The 21093-nt window shown below is 42.1% G+C and overlaps 3 protein-coding genes across 4 annotated transcripts in view; all 3 read right to left on the minus strand.

Moving 5' to 3' along the window:
• LOC146634600 (protein NLRC3-like) overlaps positions 1 to 21093 on the minus strand; it is a 720577-nt gene that overhangs the window by 397680 nt on the left and 301804 nt on the right. The window lies entirely within an intron of this gene.
• LOC146634610 (protein NLRC3-like) overlaps positions 1 to 21093 on the minus strand; it is a 218654-nt gene that overhangs the window by 66603 nt on the left and 130958 nt on the right. The window lies entirely within an intron of this gene.
• LOC146634613 (protein NLRC3-like) overlaps positions 1 to 21093 on the minus strand; it is a 152276-nt gene that overhangs the window by 226 nt on the left and 130957 nt on the right. Inside the window, exons 2-6 of the mRNA XM_085378076.1 lie at positions 7524 to 7655; positions 7338 to 7439; positions 6476 to 6577; positions 3371 to 3612; positions 1463 to 3254 (exon numbers count right to left, since the gene is read on the minus strand). Of these exons, the coding sequence (XP_085234202.1) occupies positions 1463 to 3254; positions 3371 to 3612; positions 6476 to 6577; positions 7338 to 7439; positions 7524 to 7612 (2327 nt within the window). The 5' untranslated portion in view covers positions 7613 to 7655. The remainder of the gene's footprint in view (positions 1 to 1462; positions 3255 to 3370; positions 3613 to 6475; positions 6578 to 7337; positions 7440 to 7523; positions 7656 to 21093) is intronic.

The raw sequence follows: 21093 nt of genomic DNA on the forward strand, positions 1-21093 counted from the left end.
TGCATTATAAACACAGACTGAATGTATATGAAGACAAAACAGAGTGAGGTCATAATCTGATGAATCTGCTCTTCACATCTGTGCTTCAGCTCCTCTTACTGTGTTTGACATGACACAACGATTGAGTCTCTCTCAGACCTGCAGACTTTTAATGAGAATCTTTGCTTGGCTTTAATCTGCAGATGAAGGAGGAAGATGGTGTCACATTTAGGCTTCCATAATGTCCACAGTCTGTCACTGAGATCTGATCCAGAGTCAGAGTGAAGACACACATTTGGACTGTTTCCTGTTTTGACTCCAGAACATTTTGAATGAGTTCAGCTCAGTGAAGAGTTCCAGCTGGAAAGATGATCTCTGTTTGCTACCTGCTGTCAGGTACGACTGTTCACGTCCACACGCAGGAAAAACCTGCTGACTGTTACCAAACGGAGCAGAAATCTCATCACTGGACAATAATGATGAATGAACTCAGAGCTGCTGATATCAGATCTGATTTCAGGGGAACTAAACACAGAAATGATTGGCTCATTTGAGCTTTCTGAGCCATTATCTGCTGGTGTGTCGCTAGTTGGCAGAAAATGATTTGTATTCCTGTTCAGGGCTTCAGTGTTTATGAGTCCAGATCCAGGTGACAGCAAGTCAAAATGATGTTACCTGTCTGTGTCCAGCAGCAGCCTGTATTCACTTTGAATATTGTTATAACCTGACATGGATCAGTTTGTCTTTGATTGGTTTGTAAAGGTCACTGTTTCCATTGGACCTGAGTGACGTACAAAGACAGAGAGGGAGAGAAAGGAGAGAGAGGATGGAGACAGCAAAGAGAGAGCAAACACAAACAGGTGAGAGTGGACAGGTGACCAAGGTCAGCAACCAATCAGAGAGCTTCTGTTTGACCCACAGTCACTGATGATGACTGCACATAACCAAGCAGTGTGTTACTCTGATATCAAATATGGATCCTGCTCTTATAATAATGATCATCAGATGATATTATTGTGTTATTTTGTAGCTGAATACGATGTTTGTGTGATTATCAGTGAAAGAAGCAGTGAGGAGGATGGAGAGAGAGAGAGGACAGAGGGTGAAGTTAGAAACACTAAAAGGATTTTTCATGGATTTCATGGATGATTTGAGTGATTTCCAGCAGGACACTTAAACATGTCAGTGGACGTCCTAAAGAACATATTCACTGATATGAAACGTGTCATTGAACAGGATTAATATCAGTGGAAACATGGTGGACACAGCTGTGACTGCATGGATGTGACACACTTCAAATCTGTTCTCCACTCTTGGATTTGGGATCCATGGAGCTGCTGCTGAGTCTGTACAATAAAGGAATGGTGTGGAAGGTTGCAGCGTACGGACACAAACACTTTGTGGTTACAATCTGATTTTATTTTCAAAATTAAACTACTAACCTACACTGATCAATGATGTTAATGATCACATCTGGACTCACCGAGCCTTTCTGCAGTTCCTCACAGCTGGAATCAGTCTCTGTCGTCCCCGCTCTGATGTTTTGTACTTCTGCAGGTCCAACTCATCCAGAACCTCCTCTGACATCTGCAGCATGAAGGCCAGAGCTGAGCACTGGATCTCAGAGAGTTCCTTCTTTGATCTGTTCTCTGACTTCAGGAACTCTTGGATCTCCTGAAATAATGAGAGGTCGTTCATCTCCATCAGACAGTGGAAGATGTTGATGCTTCTGTCAGGAGAGATTTTATCACTGTTCATCTCCTTCAGGTTGTTGATGACTCTCTGGATGGTTCCTGGACTGATCTCTGTCTGACCCAGCAGACCTACTAAGAGTCTCTGGTTGGACTCCAGACAGAGGCCATGAAGGAAGCGAACAAACAGGTCCAGGTGGCCATTTTTACTCTGGAGGGATTTATACATGGCTTGTTTAAGGAAATCACCCAGAGAGGACGTGTTGAATATATATCCCAAAAAGTTCTTCAGCACCTTTGTCTTCCTGTTGGTGTGACAGTGGAACATGTAGACAGCAGCCAGAAACTCCTGAATGCTCAGATGTACAAAGCAGTAGACTGGTTTCTGGAAGATCTCACACTCTCTTTTGAAGATCTCTGTACAAACTCCTGAGTACACCGAGGCCTCTGTCACATCCAGACCACACTGCTCCAGGTCTTCTTGGTAGAACATGATGTTTCCTTTCTCCAGATGTTCAAACGCCAGCCTCCCCAGCTTCAGAAGAACTTTCCTATCAGCCTCCGTCAGCTCCTGTGGACTCGTCTCATGTCCCTCATGGTACTTGTTCTTCTTCCTCTTTGTCTGAACCAGCAGGAAGTGTGAGTACATGTCAGTCAGGGTCTTGGGCAGCTCTCCTCTCTGCTCTGTAGTCAACATGTGCTCCAGAACTGTAGCAGTGATCCAGCAGAAGACTGGGATACTACACATGATGTGGAGGCTCCTGGATGTCTTCATGTGGGAGATGATTCTGCTGGACAGCTCTTCATCACTGAATCTCCTCCTGAAGTACTCCTCCTTCTGGGCGTCAGTGAAGCCTCGTACTTCTGTTAGCCTGTCAACACATGTAGGAGGGATCTGATTGGCTGCTGCGGGTCGGGAAGTTATCCAGACGAGTGCCGAGGGAAGCAGATTCCCCTGGATGAGGTTTGTCAGCAGCTGGCTGACTGATGACTTCTGTGTGACATCAGACAGCAGCTTCCTGTTGGTGAAATCCAATGAAAGTCTGCTTTCATCCAGGCCGTCAAAGATGAACAAAAGCTGAGAGACAGCCAGCTTCTCTGCTGTGACCTTCTGTAATGTTGGATGGAAAACATGGAGCAGCTCCAGAAGACTGTACTGCTCATCTCTGATCAGGTTCAGCTCCCTGAATGAAAGCAGAACCACCACACTGACATGTTGGTTCTCCAAGCCCTCAGCCCAGTCCAGAGTGAACTTCTGCACTGAGAAGGTTTTTCCAACACCAGCCACGCCGTTGGTCAGAACCACTCTGATGGGTCTCTGTTGGTCAGGTAAGGCTTTAAAGATGTCCTGGCACCTGATTGGAGCGTCATGGAGGGCGTCCATCTTGGAAGCTGTCTCCAGCTGCCTCACCTCATGTTGGGTATGAACCTCTTCACTCTGTCCCTCTGTGATGTAGAGCTCAGTGTAGATCCTGTTGAGGAGGGTTCTACTTCCTGTTTCATCACTTCCTTCAGTCACACGTTCACATCTTCTCCTCAGACTGATCTTATGTTCATCTAAAACCTCCTGCAGACCAACATCTGCTGAAAGAAAGAAAAACAATGAGACTAAAGAGAAAGAAAACTCTTCAATGTCTGAACAACACAAGAAGTCCAGTTTTCAGAAATGAGTCCATCAGCAGACAGATGTTCAGTCTTACTTTGTACACAGCTGCTCTGACTGGCTGTCTGCAGTCCAGCTCTGCTTCTGGATCTTTCTCCACACTGGGGACAGGAGGAGTCTCCTGATGAAGCAGACTGGTCCCAGTATGAGGAGATGCACTGTCTGCAGAACCAGTGTCCACAGCTGGTAGAGACTGGATCCTTCAGGACGTCCTGACACAAAGCACAGCAGGACAGCTGCTCCTCCTCACAAACACCACTCCTCTTCCTCTTCCTCTCTCTGTGAACACATTTCTTTATCACTAAAACATTTACTGTCAGTGAAAAACATCCAGATGTGACCAAACTGCAGTTTGGTCCTTTGATTTCATCAACACTAATGAGCTGCTCTTCCTGTCTGCCTGTCTCATTAAACACTGAGTGATGAATACAAACTCAACACTTCCTGCAGACTTCCTGACTTCACAATAAAAGCTTTCCATCAGAGAGAGACAGTTATGACTTTCACTGTTTTACAGCCGCTGTGTGCAGATTATCTGGGTCAGTTCACTCTGAAGCAGCTTAGAAGTGTCCGTGTAGAGCCGTGGTCTGACACACAGAGACTTCTGATTTTCTCTATTTAAACAAACATGATGAAGATGAGCAGGTTTCTCTTCTAGTATAAACTCTGTGTCTCTCTGGCTGGCTCATGATGGCTTTTCAGGTTTTATGTTTTGCTCTCTCCTACTATGGTTTTGCCTGCCTGGGTGGAGCTTGTAATGGCCTCTCGCTCTTGGTCCACACAGCTATGATGATTACACCACCTGTTGCTGATTCACCTGGGCTTACCGGTAACCATTTAACGCTGCGGCATGGAGCAGTTTGTCGCTGGGACATTGACCCTCCTGTGTTCATGATCTCAGTTCTTTGCTCTCTCTAAATTCACCAGCTGGGTTAACTTTGAGTATACTTTGAGTAAATATTTCCCCGGACCTGGTTACAGACGCTTACCTGTGACTCCCGTGTGTGGCTGTGTGAGTGGAGAGCAGGACAAGAGTGTCTGAAGAGGAGTGAGTGTGGACTCCCGTCCCTCTTTTCCCTGGAGCCCTGGACCCCCTCCCCGACTCACTGTACATATATAGAGCACTGTGGTTCACCCCTTTGGTAAATAAACTGTCACCTTTTTGTTTGTCAGAACTCAGTCTGTGCTTGAGTTCCTCTGTTAGCCATGACATTTTGTTGGTTCTCTGTCTTCAGGTCCCTGTAAGTGTTTGATCTAAAACATTATATTTATTCTGCTTTGATTGTTTTGTGTGCTGAGGGACATTGTTGCATGATCCACTTTTTCTTATCACTCTGATACTTTCAGAAAGTTGGAGAGCTCTCCTGGCTTGCTTAGTCTTTGCTCTGTACTGCAGTACTTGCACTGGTTTCACTGGACAAGTCTGCATGTGAATCTACAACTGATCTGACATTGTGGCACAAACACAGTAAACAAACACTACGAGCACCTTGTTTCATGTGCAGTGGCTTTCTTCTCATTCTGTTACTGAACACTGTATGAAAAGCCTCTCACTGCCAGCATCCTTCCAGCCCCACGACAACAAGACCAACTCACATCTTCACAACACCAAGAATTTTTCCCCTTTTCTTTGGAGAAACTGAGAAGCCAATAGGATTGTAGCTCAAACTTGCCCACAGTCCTGCTTCATCACTGCTCACTCCTACCTGTGTTGGTGCTCAGTGGACAGTCATAGCCTGCTGCTAGCATGAATGCTAAACGTACTGCTGTGGATGATCAGCAGAACAAGATGTTGTCAGTTTGACTGTTTGCTGTATTTAAAGTGTTTTTCTCAGTTTGTCTGTATTCAAAGTGCATTCGGGGCTTTAGCTGACAGCTCTTTGTGCTAACAAACTAAACTCTCTTAGTTTAAGCCAACAGACCAAACACAAAGCCTGCTGCTGCCTCCATGGGTTAGCTTGTGTGACTGGTGTTAGATTTGTATTGTTGATTGTCATTTATGCTTAGAAATATTTACCCACATATGCTTAGAAGTGTATAATCATTTGTAGATTGAAAGAATGTCTCATCCTTTGAGGTCTTTAACAGCTCTGTGTAGCATGAAGGGGGAGTGCGTTCACTCCCTCTACAGAGTGTTCTGGCGTAGATCACACCTCCTAGGAGAGGTCGTATCTTCTCTTGCTGATATATGGCATAGCAAACACACGTATATCTGTTTAAGTATAAGAGCCTTTTGTTCAGATGGACCCGCTCCTGGCACCAGCCTTGGGGAGTCTTCACAGGGTCACATCTTGACCTCACACAGATCACACACACACACACACACACACACACACACACGCACACACACACACACACACAGGCAAGGTACTCTTTGTGTGTATGTAGACGTCATATGTTAATGAACCTATGCATATTCATGTAACCTCAATAAAAGAACAGTGGTACGGGAGAACGGACGAGAGCAACCGGGTCAGGCGAGGGAACGGCGCCTCTTCGGTCTCTCCCGTGCACGAGTAACATGAAGAACTTTGCCTACTTCGTGTCTTGCTAGGTGTAATTATATTGTCTTCAACGTTCCAGCGGATAGGTACAAGCTACAAACCTATCAACCTGTCTATGAAAAGCGCTTAATAAATAAACTTTACTTACTTACTAAAATAACAAACAGGGCTGTGAGAGCAACTGAAGTGATAAAAATACTGTTTAAAGATAAAAAACACTTTGATGTTCTCTCGTCACCTAACAAAGTCCAAACTCTGTGAACTATTTTAGCTTTAATAACTGTGGATTCAGGTATCCTGAACCCATCTTTGGACATTTGTAATTAAATATTTTAAAACTCCATCAAAGACTCCTGATGTGGCTGTTTGGAGAAGGAAAAGAGGGACAAAGTGGAGTGTCGAGCTGAGGCTTCATTCACTGCAAACCTACAGTTATGTTTTCTTATTTCTGCTGTTTGCATGTTCACAGCTGAAATAAAGCTGCCTCTTTGACTTCATCCTGTTGTGTTTGGGTCCAATTCTGCCTGCCACACAGCGCTACAGGACAAAGTCTAATATTTTTATCTTTTTAATGAATCTTTGGTCATATTTATCCAGGAAAACACAAACATGTAAAGGAGTCATCACAGTTCTCTGACCTCATTGGTCCAGGTGCAGCACTGAAGACTGGAGGGTGATGTTTGGACCAGTCACTCCTCACAGACGGACAGCTGGATCCTGCAGACTGTGACCTCTGACCTCTGCAGACACAAACATGTTTTATTCAATGATCAATTCACTGATGAAGTGAAGCAGCTGTGGTCACACAGACTGCAGATAATGCAGCTGTTTCCTGTCAGTAACAGTCCTCTTAGATTAGAGTTCAGCTTTTTACAGGAAAACAAATGTCCCTGAATGCAACAGTGAGACACAGTCTGCCTGTGTGGCTGTGATAGCTGCCGTTAGGAGCGCTCATGTGTTTGCAGTTAGACGAGGAGATGTTACCATCATGGACACGTTAACAAATCCTGCAGCATCACGTGGCACAAACACTTTGTGTTCCTGTCATCTGCAAGCAACAGGAAGTTCATTAATAAAGGCGGGATGGAGACGTGACTGTGATGGTTCTCCTTCATCCAGCTGTTACACACATCTGGGCTCACACGACGAGCCTTTGTCTAATACAGCAGCTGCTCTCTGAACACTTTTCTGAAGAGGAGCTGCACAAACTTTTGTTTCCTTTCTAGAGCAGCGTATCAAAGTCAAACTACCCACTGCTAGCAGCTGTTTCTATCATAGTTTAGGATCCAGATGTGTGAGGTCTAGATTTACACCTCTGATTAAAATACATAGTTAAAAACAGCCAATTGTGTCCAAATGTGTCTTAAAACCAGATAAACTGACAGTTACAGCTGAGCCTGTGTGTCCTTGGAGACACTGCTCTGCTACAGAGATGCATTTTAGAAACCAGGAAACATCAAAATCATGTAAATCAGAGAGTTCTTGTTACTAACAGCTCACCTCTCTGCAGCAGACACAGGCTGGGATTTAAAATAAATGGGACGATCTTTAGACGCGTCACTCTTACAGGACACAGAGCTGGGTGGAGGTCCAGGCTGGTTCCTGTGAATAATGATGGAGCAGTGATGTGAGTGCTGAGCTGTGACATGGAGAAGAGTCATGGACAGTTAGAGATGGTCATCTCACCTCTGAGCTTTGGTCTGGCTCTCATGTTCCCCACACAGAGTGCTTTTAGAGGGAGGGACTCCCTCCTCTCTGTCCTCACACTGATCCATGCTGCTCAATTCACATCAGCTCACACACACTTTCTACCTTCACCTGCAGAGGAAACACAAATCATTCATGTGCACATCAACTGAGAGCTGCAGAGGTCGTGTCTGATGTGTTGGACTAACATCCATCTGAGACGCAGCTTTCATCAGTTCACTACAAAAAGTGTCACAGAGCCCAGTTCAGCCTCCAAATCCTCCATTACTGTAGTCCTACAAAGCAGCAGGTCAAACATTGTGCAATCGTCACATCGGGACGCTGCTCTTGCGGCGACCAGCAGGTTGTCTCTGTCTGTCAGTGTCAGTGTTTTAACTTATTTTTATTTTATTCTTTTATTCCTTTATTTCATCTTATTTTATTTTTTTTTGTCTCAGGAAATCCTATAGAATCGGCTTGTGCTTTGTGGAACTTCTTTTAATGAAGATGGGTTTTTTATTTCGCTTGGTTTTATTGGCAATCCTGACGGTTGTTTGGAGTCAGTGCTTCTCTCAAACAATTACATACTCACAGGAGTTTCTTCTGGATCTTCGGTGGATAGGCCCGTCTCTGGACTCTTTTCACCCTCCAGTGTTTTCCAGCTCTGGATTATCCAGTAACCACAGGGGCACTTTTGTTTTTAACAGAGTCAAAGCAAGGAAGCGGGGTAAGAAGGGAGGCCTACGTCAGCGATTGTGGAAGCAAATACGGTACAACTGTATTCCTTTACCATCAATAATCCTGGCTAATGTGCAGTCTCTGAGGAGTAAATTAGATGAACTGCATTTGAATGTCGCACATTTACGTGACTACAGGGATGCATGTCTAATGGCATTCACAGATACTTGACTCAAGGATTCTGACCCTGATTGTTCTCTGGAACTAAATGGCTTCGGGGTTCCCATACGTTTGGATCGAGACCCCGGAGCTACCCAGAAATCGCAAGGAGGAGGGGTGTGTTTGTATATAAATCAGAAATGGTGTAAAAACGTGACCGTTCGTAGACAAGTGTGTCTGCCTGACATTGAGCTCCTCTCTGTGTCTTTGAGGCCGTTTTATCTGCCGAGGGAATTCCCACAGATCAACGTCACCGTCATTTACATCCACCCTAAAGCGAATCCTAAGAATGTGACTGACACCATCTTCAACATCATCCACTCACTACAATCTCTCTCTCCTGAAGCCCCTAATATTGTTCTTGGGGACTTTAATCGCTGCGACTTGAAGAAAACACTGAGCAGTTTTTATCAGTATGTGCACTGTCCCACACGCTTCAATAAGACTCTGGATCTATGTTACGGTTCCATAAAAGGTGCGTATACATCTGTGGCTGGCCCCGCCCTCGGATCCTCGGATCACAACACAGTGCATCTTCTGCCAGTTTACAAGACTGTACTGAGAAGAGAGAAAGTGAGGAAACACCACATAAAGGTTTGGAGTGACGATGCCTCTTTAGCCCTGCAGGGCTGCTTTGACTGTACAGACTGGTCGGTGTTTACAGAATCATGTAGAGACATTAATGAACTCACTGACGTTGTCTGCGGCTATATATCCTTTTGCAGAGACATGATTATCCCCTCAAAGGTTGTGCATTTTTTCCCTAATAACAAACCATGGTCCTCTAAAGTTCTTACGAGGCTGATTCACGAAAGGAAAAAAGCTTTTACTGAAGGGAATATCTTGAAAGTCAGAGAAATTAGGAAGGAGATCAGATCAGAAATCAAAAAAGCCAAAATAAAATACAAGGATAAGGTAGAGGCGGAGATGGGTAGCAATAACTTAAGGGTGGCTTGGGCTGGCATGAAACACATGACTGGTCACTGTTACAGTGACTGTAATAAGATGAGTCTCCCTGGTTTTAGTTCAGCTTCTCAGTTAGCCAATGAGCTGAATAGATTTTATTCAAGATTTAATGATAATTATAATCCAAGGAATACACTTGATTTCTTAATAGAGAGCACCAGAGGCCCCCCAGCTTTGTTCTTTGATGAAAGAAGGGTGGGAAATCTTTTTAAAATGAGTAAGACTAATAAAAGTCCAGGTCCTGATAATATTTGTGGCCAGGTGCTTAGAACATGCGCTGAGCAATTATGTAGTATTTTTTATTACATCTTTCTTTTATCTCTTCAGCAACAGAAGGTTCCAGAGGTATGGAAAAAATCAGTTATTTCTCCAGTTGCTAAGACCACAAAACCTACATCATTACATGATTTTAGGCCTGTCGCTCTAACATCCTTAGTGATGAAGTCCTTTGAAAAACTTGTCAGGAAGGAGATCCGGCAGCAAGTAGAGAAGCTTATAGATCCACTACAATTTGCATACAGGCCTTGTAGAGGTGTGGATGATGCAGTGGTCACTCTGTTGAACTTCCTTTATCGCCATCTTGATGGCGCCAAAGCTCATGCTCGGCTTTTATTTATCGATTTTTCTTCAGCTTTTAATACTATCCAGCCACATCTTTTAGTTGACAAGCTTCTTAACCAATTTAAACTTGATTTTAATCTCGTTGGTTGGATTTTAGACTTTTTAACTGACAGATCTCAGTGTGTGAGAGTAAACGGTTGTTTTTCCAAACAGCTGAACTCTTCTACTTGCTCACCACAAGGTTGTTGTCTCTCTCCTCTTTTGTATATTTTGTACACTAATGACTGTCGCAGCACACAGGCCAACAGGCATTTCATCAAATACGCAGATGACACAGTCATTTTAAGCCTCCTTCATGGTGAAGAGGATTCCCATGGGCCTGTTGTGGATGAGTTTGTTTCATGGTGTGATCAGTCCTTCTTAATGATTAACACCTTAAAAACCAAGGACATGGTTATTGATCCTCATCCTGCGCTAACAATGGTAAATTGGGCAGCCATTGAACTGGTGGACAGTTATAAGTATTTGGGGGTTGTTCTTGATAAGACCCTGTCCTTTGAGTCACATCTTGCTGCTACAGTGAAAAAGGCCCAACAAAGACTATACTTTTTAAGGAGGTTGAGAGGTTTTAATGTTTCATCTGAAATGATGACTCTTTTTTATAAAAGTTTTATTGAATCTGTTTTAACCTTCTGTATCATTGCTTGGTACGGTAATATGTCCCTGAATAATAAGACCAGACTTAACAACCTGGTTAAAGTGGCTGGCAAGATTTCAGGGAGGTCTCAGGTCCAGCTTGTGGACTTTTATAACAGGCAGGTGCTGAGGAAGGCAACCTCTGTCCTGTTGTATTCAGATCATCCTCTCTTTAATGATTTTCAACTGCTTCCATCAGGTCGTCGTTATAAAGTGACTGCAGTGAAGACAAAGAGACACAGACTGTCTTTTGTACCTAGTGCTATTATCATAGTTAACAACACTAAACCGTAAGTGTTGTTGCCATTGCACATTGCACTTTTTTGATGAAAAATCTAGGTTGTTTTATCAGGCTTTTATTATTATTATATTATCTTGGTGAGTGTATGTGATGTATTGGTTGTCTGTTTGTTTGTTTGTACGGACATACTGCAAATCAATTTCCCGTTAGGGACAATAAAGTTACCATTGACCATTGACATGGCTGCAGAGAGCAGCTTTATGTCAGTAACAATGTCCAGGACCGAGCTGACTGCTTACAGAGTTCATACTCTAACTGCTAGCTGCTCTGCTAGCTAAGCTAACTCAGTAACAGTGACTCTGACAGCAGTTACTGTGGAACAGCGGCCGAGCTCAGGACACATTCAGTGTGTTTAGTCTGAGTCCTGGACTCTGATTCAATGGATTCAATCCAGCTCAGAGTTTCATGTGTTCATCAGAATAAAATACATGTACTAATATAACAGAAGTAATGCTCTGAATGCAGGACTGTAATGGAGGATAAATAAGGTTTTTACAGCCTGAAAGAAACATTCAGTTCATATATTTGTAGACAGTGAAGCAGTTTTTAATACTGCAGCTGTTTCCTTCACCTGTGTGTGTGTGAGCCACACCTTCATGTGCTGCTTTAGAAATATGTGGTCTGACTGCTCAGACTGAGTCTAGGAGGAAAGTTCACACGCTGGAGAAAGTTTTGTTCCTAACTTTGTCAGAGTTCGGCTCCAAAGACAAAGAAGACGGAGCTCACAGTCTGTAGATGGTCCTCAGTGTGTGTGTGAAGCCAAGAGAGCACACAGGAGTGTGTTTATGTCAGCAAATCAGTGTGTGTGAAGAGTCTGAGGGAGTGTGTGAATGAGACTCAACACTGAAACCAACAGTCCAAGAAAAGCGTCTGGACTTCTTTAAGTTTAACTTAAAGAAATCCAAACGCTTTTCTTTTTGTCTCCATAATGTCTCCATAATGCTGCAATGTTATCTGCCCCAGAAACACTGTGCAGAAGCTCTGATGGTGACACAGAAAAGTCACAGTGGAGATACTTCTGTCCACCTTTGATTAGACTCATTATAAAAAGGAAACAAAGTTTGAACACAGTCATGTTTCCAGTTCACTGACTTACATTTATTCCATGGACACTCACTCTAACCTGAAGCACAGCTACAACCCAACATTGTTGAGGCCTCATCTCCTCCTTTCCTGACTGTAGAGGTTAAATATGCAAAAACCGACAAATAAAAGAATTTGGTTCATTTCAAAGAAATTCACATGGTGACCAAGTAAAGTAACCGTAGTAAAGGAGACAACATCCCGTTGATGGTGGGATTATTTGAAAGATTTGCTTTAGTCACGTCACCAAATGCAGTTGAACCACCCGTGGATCCATGTTTGACCATTCTACCACTCTGAGCTCTGCTTTTGAATCATTTTATTATTATCATCATTCATTTATTCATTCTTTGGAGGGGGGCTATTTCCTAATGCCGCCCTAATAAGCTGATGTTCAAGGGGAAATATAACAGAAACTCTTTCAGTGTTATTCATTAATAAATTAACAGATAAACTGTGAAGAAGAAAAAACTGAGATTTAAAGGAGAGAGTGAGAAACTTGATCATCCATCCTCATAATACATGTTTATCAGTATCTGCTGTGACCATACTGCAGTAATAACTACAAGTCTACATTTCTGTGACTGTTGATCAATCACAGCAGGAATCTGAGCTCATCTCTGCACACAGAGCAGCTTCAGCTCTGGGATAAACTGCTCGCTTCACGTCCTTCTCAGCTCACAGACATCTGAAGATTAAACCGCTACATTTTCGGCTAAAAAAAATATTAAAACGGTATTTGGTGAGACACAAACAGGGTTTTTCAAAGTTCAGTTCTGTTAGTTTCCACATGGCAGTTGTTGGTGTGCAGTAACGCCTTCTAAAAACAATGGCCACCAGGCCAAAGCAATGGTTCTGACTCGATCAGCATTAACCCCGCCCCCTGGGTTTGATGGGTGAGGTTGACAGATAAAATAAATTTATGGTGAGACCTGAAGGAGTCAACTGTGCCAAAATGAATTAATTAAATACACCATTAAATAATTATTTAAATGTGGCAATAATTAATTAAAACGTGAAATAAATAAATAATTAATTAAACGTGTCAAAAATGATTTATTTAATTAATTATTTAAAATTTAAAATTATTATTGTCACATTTAATTTATTATTTAATGGTGTATTTAATTAATTCATTATGGCACTCCTGGTATTCCATACTGTGGTTGGGTCGACTTTACTATATAGATGTTTCACATGTTTCCATCTCAGCAGCCCCGTTGACAGATCACAGTATTATTACTTTTAAACTTAACCCTGAAAATAAAACGCAATTTAAAAAAAGATTACTGGAAATTTAATGCAGATCTGTTAAATGATGATGGGTATGTTAAGATAGTTAAAGAGCTCCTCCATAAAATGTACAACAATGTAACAATTGGCAATTACATACATAGATGGGAATTTTTTTTAATTTAAAGTTAGAGAATTTTCAATTACGTTTAGTAAAATGAAAAGTAGACAACAGAAGGAATTTGAAAGTAAATTACTTTACAATATAAATAACTACTGTAATAGACATTTTATGTCAGAGGCTGATAAGAAATCCCTGTTGTCTTTACAGGCTCAATTAGATGATCTATACAAGAAAAAGGCTCATGGAGCTTACATTAGAGCTCGTGCAAAATGGATAGAAGAAGGTGAAAAAGTGCTTCATATTTCTACAATTTGGAGAAACGGAGGCAAGAAAAGAAATCTATTAATACATTAATCATAAATGGGGAGGAATGCACAAATCATAAGACTGTAGCGGAAGAAAAACATAAATTTTACTCAAATTTATACTCCTCAAAATATTTAATTACTGATTCATTAAGTTTTTTGATCAGATTGAATCTTATACTCCAAAAATCGATTCTGCATTCAGAGAAATTTGTGATTCTGATATATCACTGGATGACTGAGATCAAGCCTTAAACAAACTGAAAATGACAAAGCTCCTGGTCAGGACGGCTTGACTGAAATCTTTTATAAATTCTTCTGGAAAGAAATAAAAGAGTTTTTCTTCAAAACTATTAGCGAAATCATTAGTAATGAAATGTTGGCAACGACAATGAAACAATAATTCAAACGGTATTTTGGTTTTATTTCCCCAAAGTAATTTTGGAGAAGCTGGGTGACATTGAATTTCTTATAAAGTGCGACTTTGAAATTTCCAAATTAAATTATCCAATTTTCACAAACAGGTTCTCCAGTACTGGAAAATGATACACAAGCATATTTTTTCTCCACATACAAATTCGATTTGGAACAACAGATGTATACGATAAAAGAAAATCCATCTTTTATAAGGATTGGATGGATCATGGCATTTGGACGGTTTTACACCTTTTAGACAATGACGGAAATGTGTTAACATATAACAAACTCATAGATAATTATGGCATATCATGTACTCAGAGTAAATTCATTAAAGTTGTGAAAGCCATTCCCCCTGCAATGATTCAGATGTCTTCCCCCGATTGAACAACAATGCGTCAACAATGTGCTGAGCTGTGACTCTTCTTCCCTCTAAAGTCCTGGCGTTAACACTCACCCTGCATCAGCTTCACCTTTTTAAATTGTTTTTACTTTTCAAACCAACGGATCATTTGAAGCCAACCATCGAAAAACTGCTTCAGCTGTGTTTGATGTTTATGCTACAGCCTGTTTAGAATGTGTTACATACTTAAAAGGATAAATCAATATGAAGAACATGAAAGTAATTTGGGCTAAATGTGGAAGGAAAAATCGTCATTGACATTTAGTAGTGCTGTATATTGCTGATTATCCTGATTTGTTCTTTAGTTTTGCATTGTTACATAAAGATACATGTTAGAGGGATTTTTGGGTTGTTGGCGCCCTCTTGTAAGAATAATTACATTGCAGATAGGGGGCAGGTGCTGAGAAGAATTTATTCTTCTTCCTGCGCCTTTTCACCCATGGGTGCAGTGTTATATTAATGGGAAGGAGGATCTGTATGTAGGAAACAAAACACTGTTGAACCACGTGTGAAATAAATAAAGAAATGAAATGAAATATAATCAATATCAGATATCAGAGCAACAGAAACCTCGGTGATCAGGACGCTGGGACTGAGAACAGGAAGTGGCTCAAACGTCACAGTTTCATAACGTCACCCTGAACTCCACTCACGGAGTTTCTGTCGCCATTGTAGTTTTTAAAGTCCCGTGATAAAGGCGGGGCTTTCTGTGAATCCGCATGCTCATTGGCTAATAGCTCGAGATTGACACATCGTTATCCAATGAGCGTGCGGGAACTTCCGACATAAAGTTGTTTCCTTTGAAAAACCAAAGTCTGATTATTTTTGCCTCCACTGACGGAGCCTGTTGTTCCCGCCACAGAGACACAGTAATGTCAGAGCGTTGTTAACACTCACCCTGCCTCAGCACAGCTCTCACTCTCCTCCTGCTCTCTCACACTAAACGGAGGCTCAGCTAAACTCACTTCCTCTCTACTTACAGGAAACCAGCGCTCAGAGGAGCCGACCGGCCTCACATTTCACCCACAGACACGAACAGCGTGGAATTATTTTATGTCATAAGAAGAAACATATTCATGTAAACACTCACCTGCCTCAGCTCCACCTTCCTCCTCCTGCTGCTCTGAACGGAGGCTCAATGCTTTCCCTTTCACTGCTGCTCCCTAAACGCAGAGGATGCTGGGACTTGTAGTTTTTTTCCTTCCGGTGCGGTCTTCATCTTTGTTTGTTTGTGTTTGTGTTCAAGTTATTTCGATCATGTAAACATCAACAGAACACGTGAAGCCACACAGAGTTTGTATGTCGAGGTGGGTAGGAGGGTTTGAGGGTTTGGGGAGGGGTCAGAGGGAAGAGGTCTCTCAGTCTGGACAATCCACATTGATGGCATTGCATCTTTCAACGTGTTTGTGGGTCGATTTGGATGCTCCAGGTGTGAGAGCAGCCACTCAGCCTCTGCTGCAGATGTGTGTCACAAGTTCATCTAGTAGTAGGCTATGGCACTTGGCCACAGGTGGCAGCAGTGGACTGGCCTCCATGTGAGACTGCTCCAGCTGCTATGTGATAGTCCAGCTGCAAACTGAAGATCATATGCAAGTTTTGGAAATTAAACTGTACAATATAAAGCGCCTTGAGGCGACTGTTGTTGTGATTTGGCTTAGCTTTAAAACCAACCCAATCTAACTCTCCTCCACACTCAAACACAAAGACAAACCAACTGACACATCTGAGTCCCTCACTTTCTTCAATCCACTCACTCTCACAAGCTCCACTTAGTCACACTGGCTCTGTTTATTACTAATTACTATTGTCTCCCCAGAAACAGTTCAGTTTTCTTTTTTCCTATTTCAGTTGTGTTTTTTGTGCTTTTGCAGCGTTTTTTTTTTATTGCTGCTGTTTTCTTAAGTTGCAGTCCGTTTGGCCTCTCAGGGCCACCGTAGCTATAGGCCAAAAATAAATACATAACATCATTTCAATCAGTTTAAAGGTTTATTTGCAAGACACAAAAACAGAAAAAATTAAAAGTTACAAATGTATTGTGCATGAAACAGGAATTCAAACGTGGCTCAGATGTGTGTCACAAGTTAATCTGGCTGTAGGCTATGGCACTTGACCACAGGTGGCGCTAACTGGCTTGACTCCATTTGAGTGCACACAAAGTAAACTGCACACTTTAGTTGTGAAGCGAAAACGCTGAAATCGCAGTAATAACACGCACGAGGGGAACGATAACGAAGACCAGATGCTCCTGATCGTTACTCTTGCTGTCCTGTGAACAGCATCGGCGTGGTGTTAATGGTTTGCTTTTGTTTTGGCGAGCGCCCCGTGAATGAGAATATGACCAGGTAAACCCGCGACATTTTTAAATAGTTTGTCGTTCAACAGCAACAAGACTGACGGAGTGTGTTTGAGGAAACCTCACAAATGTCACAGATGAAATATTTGGTGTTTATTTGCTGGTTTGTCGGTAGCAGCTCCTTCAAAGTAAGTCTACCACACATCTGTTTGACCAACGCCAGTTGATTTGGATCACCGGTCCAAACAATTTGAACTATTGTTGTGTTACCTTTGTGTTGAGTTTGACTGATATTTGCTGGATAGCAAATGTTTTAAAGCTATGCAACCTTTATCTGCACATAGCAGTTAAACTGTTTAGATCAATCTTTATTGATAATATACATTATTTATTTATGAATTACTGTGTACACAAGAATAAGTTAATGTATTAAGATAAACTGGCTGAAATTTTTGTATTATTCTTGTGATTTTTTTTATTGGCCCTGTTTATTTACAGGCCAGGTGACCCTTTAGGGGTTTAAAATGCCGAGCCAATGAACAGCTGGGAGCAGGAATCTTTCTTCACTGAAGCTTCCACTTCCACGGGTCTGGTAGGAAGTTGTCCAAGCCAACAAAACAAACAGACAAAAAGTCCATCTATCAATCACCTGGATCACCTGTTGAGAAAGAAAAAAGAGAAAACAAGCAAACAAAAGAGAGCAATATAATAAACAACATCACCGCGATGATCTATGTGAATATAACTGTAAATACTAAATATTGAATATTATTGTGCAGCACGTAAGATCGACAGCGCACAGTGTGCTTTGAGGTAGCAGCCAAAATGCAAGGCAAGTTTATTTATATCGCACAATTCAACCACAAGGTGATCCCAAGTTCTTTACAGAAAACAAAAACAGATAAAAAGCATGATTTAAACGTGACGTGCCCGTGAGCTCCGCCGGCAGCCAGCTGTGCCAGAGTGACCGAGCCCCAGGCTGAGAGGCCAAAGGCACCCCACCCTGAAGGAGCCCGAGCGAGCCCCAGGCTCCAGGCCCCGACAAGCAGTACCTGGATGCCCATCCCCAGACACAAAGAACCACCAATGCACCGATGTCTGAAGGCGTCTGCCACTGGCAGGGGGAGTGGTGGGGGGAGATAGGCCTCCATACCTTGGAGGGCCTGAGATGTCCCCAGAGAGTTGGCGTCTGATACCCGACCTGACATATGGACACAGACAAACAGGCACACACAGATACAAACATCCATTCCCACCCTCATGCTCTCATATGCAATTACTCAGCAGCAGGTAAGCGCATAGCCCCTCCTGGTAGCCCTCAATGTCTACGTGTATTTAAAATTGAGAGGTGGGCAACGGCGCCAGGGGTGAGGTTGTACACCCTGATGTGATTCTGATCTTGGAAACATTAAAGACATTCATAGCCAGACTGCTGACTTTGTGTTTTTATTCAGTCGCCTAACAGAAGTGCAGTGAGAAACGATTTACCCCAACCTGATTTCTTAGCTATTTGCATATTTGCCACACTTACGTGTTTCAAATTTTTATGATAGATAAAGATGACCAGAGTCAGCATAAAATAAAGCTTTTACATGTATTGCTGGGAGGTCGGCAGCTCCCTCCACTGCTTGGCCCTCTGTGAAAAACAACTGGGATCCAGCTTCCCTGTGATGCTGAATTATATAAGTGGACAAAAATAAATAGATAGAAGGATGGATGATTGTATTTTGTGTACAATCGTTGAAGTGTAAAAAGGGTTGGCCCTCCGTGGTGCCCTAAGCAAAGTTTGATTTTTGGGGCCCTTTAATAGTGCCAATAATAGTGATTAATGATCACCTACTATAAATGTATTTCATTTTCTAATGTTGATGTTGTTGTAATCCACAGTGAAAAATGTCATAAAAACAGATAACAAATTTGCAACTTTCATGAAAAATGTTTTCATTAATATTAAAAAAAAAAAAAAAAACACCTCCCCCTGCTGGCCACACAGAGAAACAATAGATAAAACCTGAGAGCTGCACAGTTGCAGCAGTGTGGTTTACGTCATTCTGTTGTCAGCCTGTTTTACACATCGGTGGTTTCTTATTGACGTGTAAAAAGATCTGAAATCGTAGTAAATTCAGCTGCTATTGTGGGCTGCGGATGATTTACACTTAACATTTTAATAACTGGGTACTGAATGTCAGAGGCCCAATGTTCCCTCTAATTTTTCAGGTGTCTGAGCGAACACACAAACTCCCTGAGCGGTTCCTTGGACCACTGTGAGCGACAGCAGACGTGTGCACTGTGGTCACACCGGCATCGAATCCATCCAAGTTTCATGGTTTATTAAAATAATCAAATTACAGCGTTTACATTTATGTTAGACTACTTTTAATGAACTGCTTCAGCCCATTTACAATGAAAATGTAAAAGAAATCTTGTTCATGACCTGTGTAGTATGTTAACACTATTGGAAGTACAAATAACTTGAACTCCAATTTAGAAAACACAACTTTTTTTTTTTTTTATAAAGCTCTGACTTGTATTATGAGTCCGTGGTCTGGGAGAGAGTCTGTAACTCTCTGTCTCCAAAATACTGTATATAATGACCAAAGCTGGGAAATTAATCAATCAATCAATCTTTATTTATAAAGCACTTTTCATACAAAAAAAGTAGCACAAAGTGCTTTACATGGTTAAAAGCACCCCACCCCGCCCTCCAACTAACCCCCCACACTCTCATTAACATAAACAATCATGAATGCACCCATATCCCCCCCCCCAGCCAGGCTGAGAGGACCCCCAGAGCCCCAGCAGCCACGGTCGATCACAGCCCCGGTGCAGAGAGCCCCCTCCGAGGAAACACTGGAGATATGTCACAATAGGATATATACAGGGTAAAAAGATGAAGTAAATAAGAACGGGATACAATAGAAATAGTAAGAAGATAAAAAATGAGTAAGAATAAAATCAATAAATATTAGGTAAAACCTAAATTAATAAATAGAATAACAGGATAGAATAAATAAGCATAAAATAAATAAACGTTAGGTGAAAGATAAATTAAAAAGGTGGTCTTGAGCCTGTTCTTAAAAACATGTACGTTCTCTGCGGCCCTGAGCTCCTCCGGCAGGCTGTTCCACAGACGAGGACCATACCACTGAAAAGCTGCCTCTCCGTGAGTATGCGTGCTGTCTTTGGGAACAGTCAAAAGGCCAGTACCAGAGGACCTCAAGGTCCGCGAGGGTTCGTATGGTAAAAGCAGATCTGAGAGATAAGACGGCCCAAATCAAATTCAAATTCAAATTTTATTTTTCACGCACACAGTCATACACAGTACGATATGCAGTGAAATGCTTGGACAACTGCTCGTGACCTAAAGAAAAAAAAAAAAGGAAATAAATAGGAAATAAATAGGAAAAATTAAAAAGGGTAAATTTAACTAGGAGGGAATAAGATATAAATTAAGGTTAAAAATGAAATAACTGTACAACACAAATTAGAATGAAGGGTAAATTTAACTGGGAGAATAAGATAAAATATATAAATTAAAGTTGAAAATAAAATAACTGTACAACAAAATACACAATATAGAACTATATAAGAATGTATGAAGAAATATAAATAAATAAATATATACACAATAACAGCAGCTGTACAAGTATTAACTGGAAATGAAGAATATAGTGACCAGTGTTGTGCAATCCACATTATGTCTTGTGCAGTGCAAATATGCTTAAAGTGATTTAAGTGATGAAGTGAAAACAATGTCCAGAAAGTCCAGTGTGTGTGTAAGAACTATATGTGTGGGTCAGTACTGTGTGGTGGTGTGATTGAGAGACCGTATCGCCTGCGGGAAGAAGCTCCTCCTCAGTCTCTCTGTGTTGGTCTTCAGGGAGCGGAATCGCTTTCCTGACCTCAGCAGAGAGAACAGTCTGTTGTTGGGATGGCTGAGGTCCTTCACGATCTTCCTGGCCTTGGTCCAGCACCGCCTGCTGTAGATTGAGTGCAGGTCAGGGAGCTCGGAGCGGATGGTGCGCTCAGCTGACCGCACAACCCTCTGTAGAGCTCGTCTGTCCTGCATGGTGCTGTTCCCGAACCAGGTTAAGATGTTTCCCGCCAGGATGCTCTCTATGGTGCACGAGTAAAAGTTCCTGAGCACCTTGGAGGGCAGTTGGAAGTCTCTCAAGCGTCTGAGGTGGTAGAGACGCTGTCGGGCCTTTTTCACCACGGTGTTGATGTGACAGGACCATGACAGGTCCAGCGTGATGTGAACTCCGAGGTATTTGAAGCTGTCCACTCTCTC

The sequence above is a fragment of the Diplotaxodon limnothrissa genome, linkage group LG3 (assembly GCF_057381915.1).
Source record: "Diplotaxodon limnothrissa isolate DT_005_m linkage group LG3, D_limnothrissa_male_GT1.1, whole genome shotgun sequence".
NCBI classification, from domain to species: Eukaryota; Metazoa; Chordata; class Actinopteri; order Cichliformes; family Cichlidae; genus Diplotaxodon; species Diplotaxodon limnothrissa.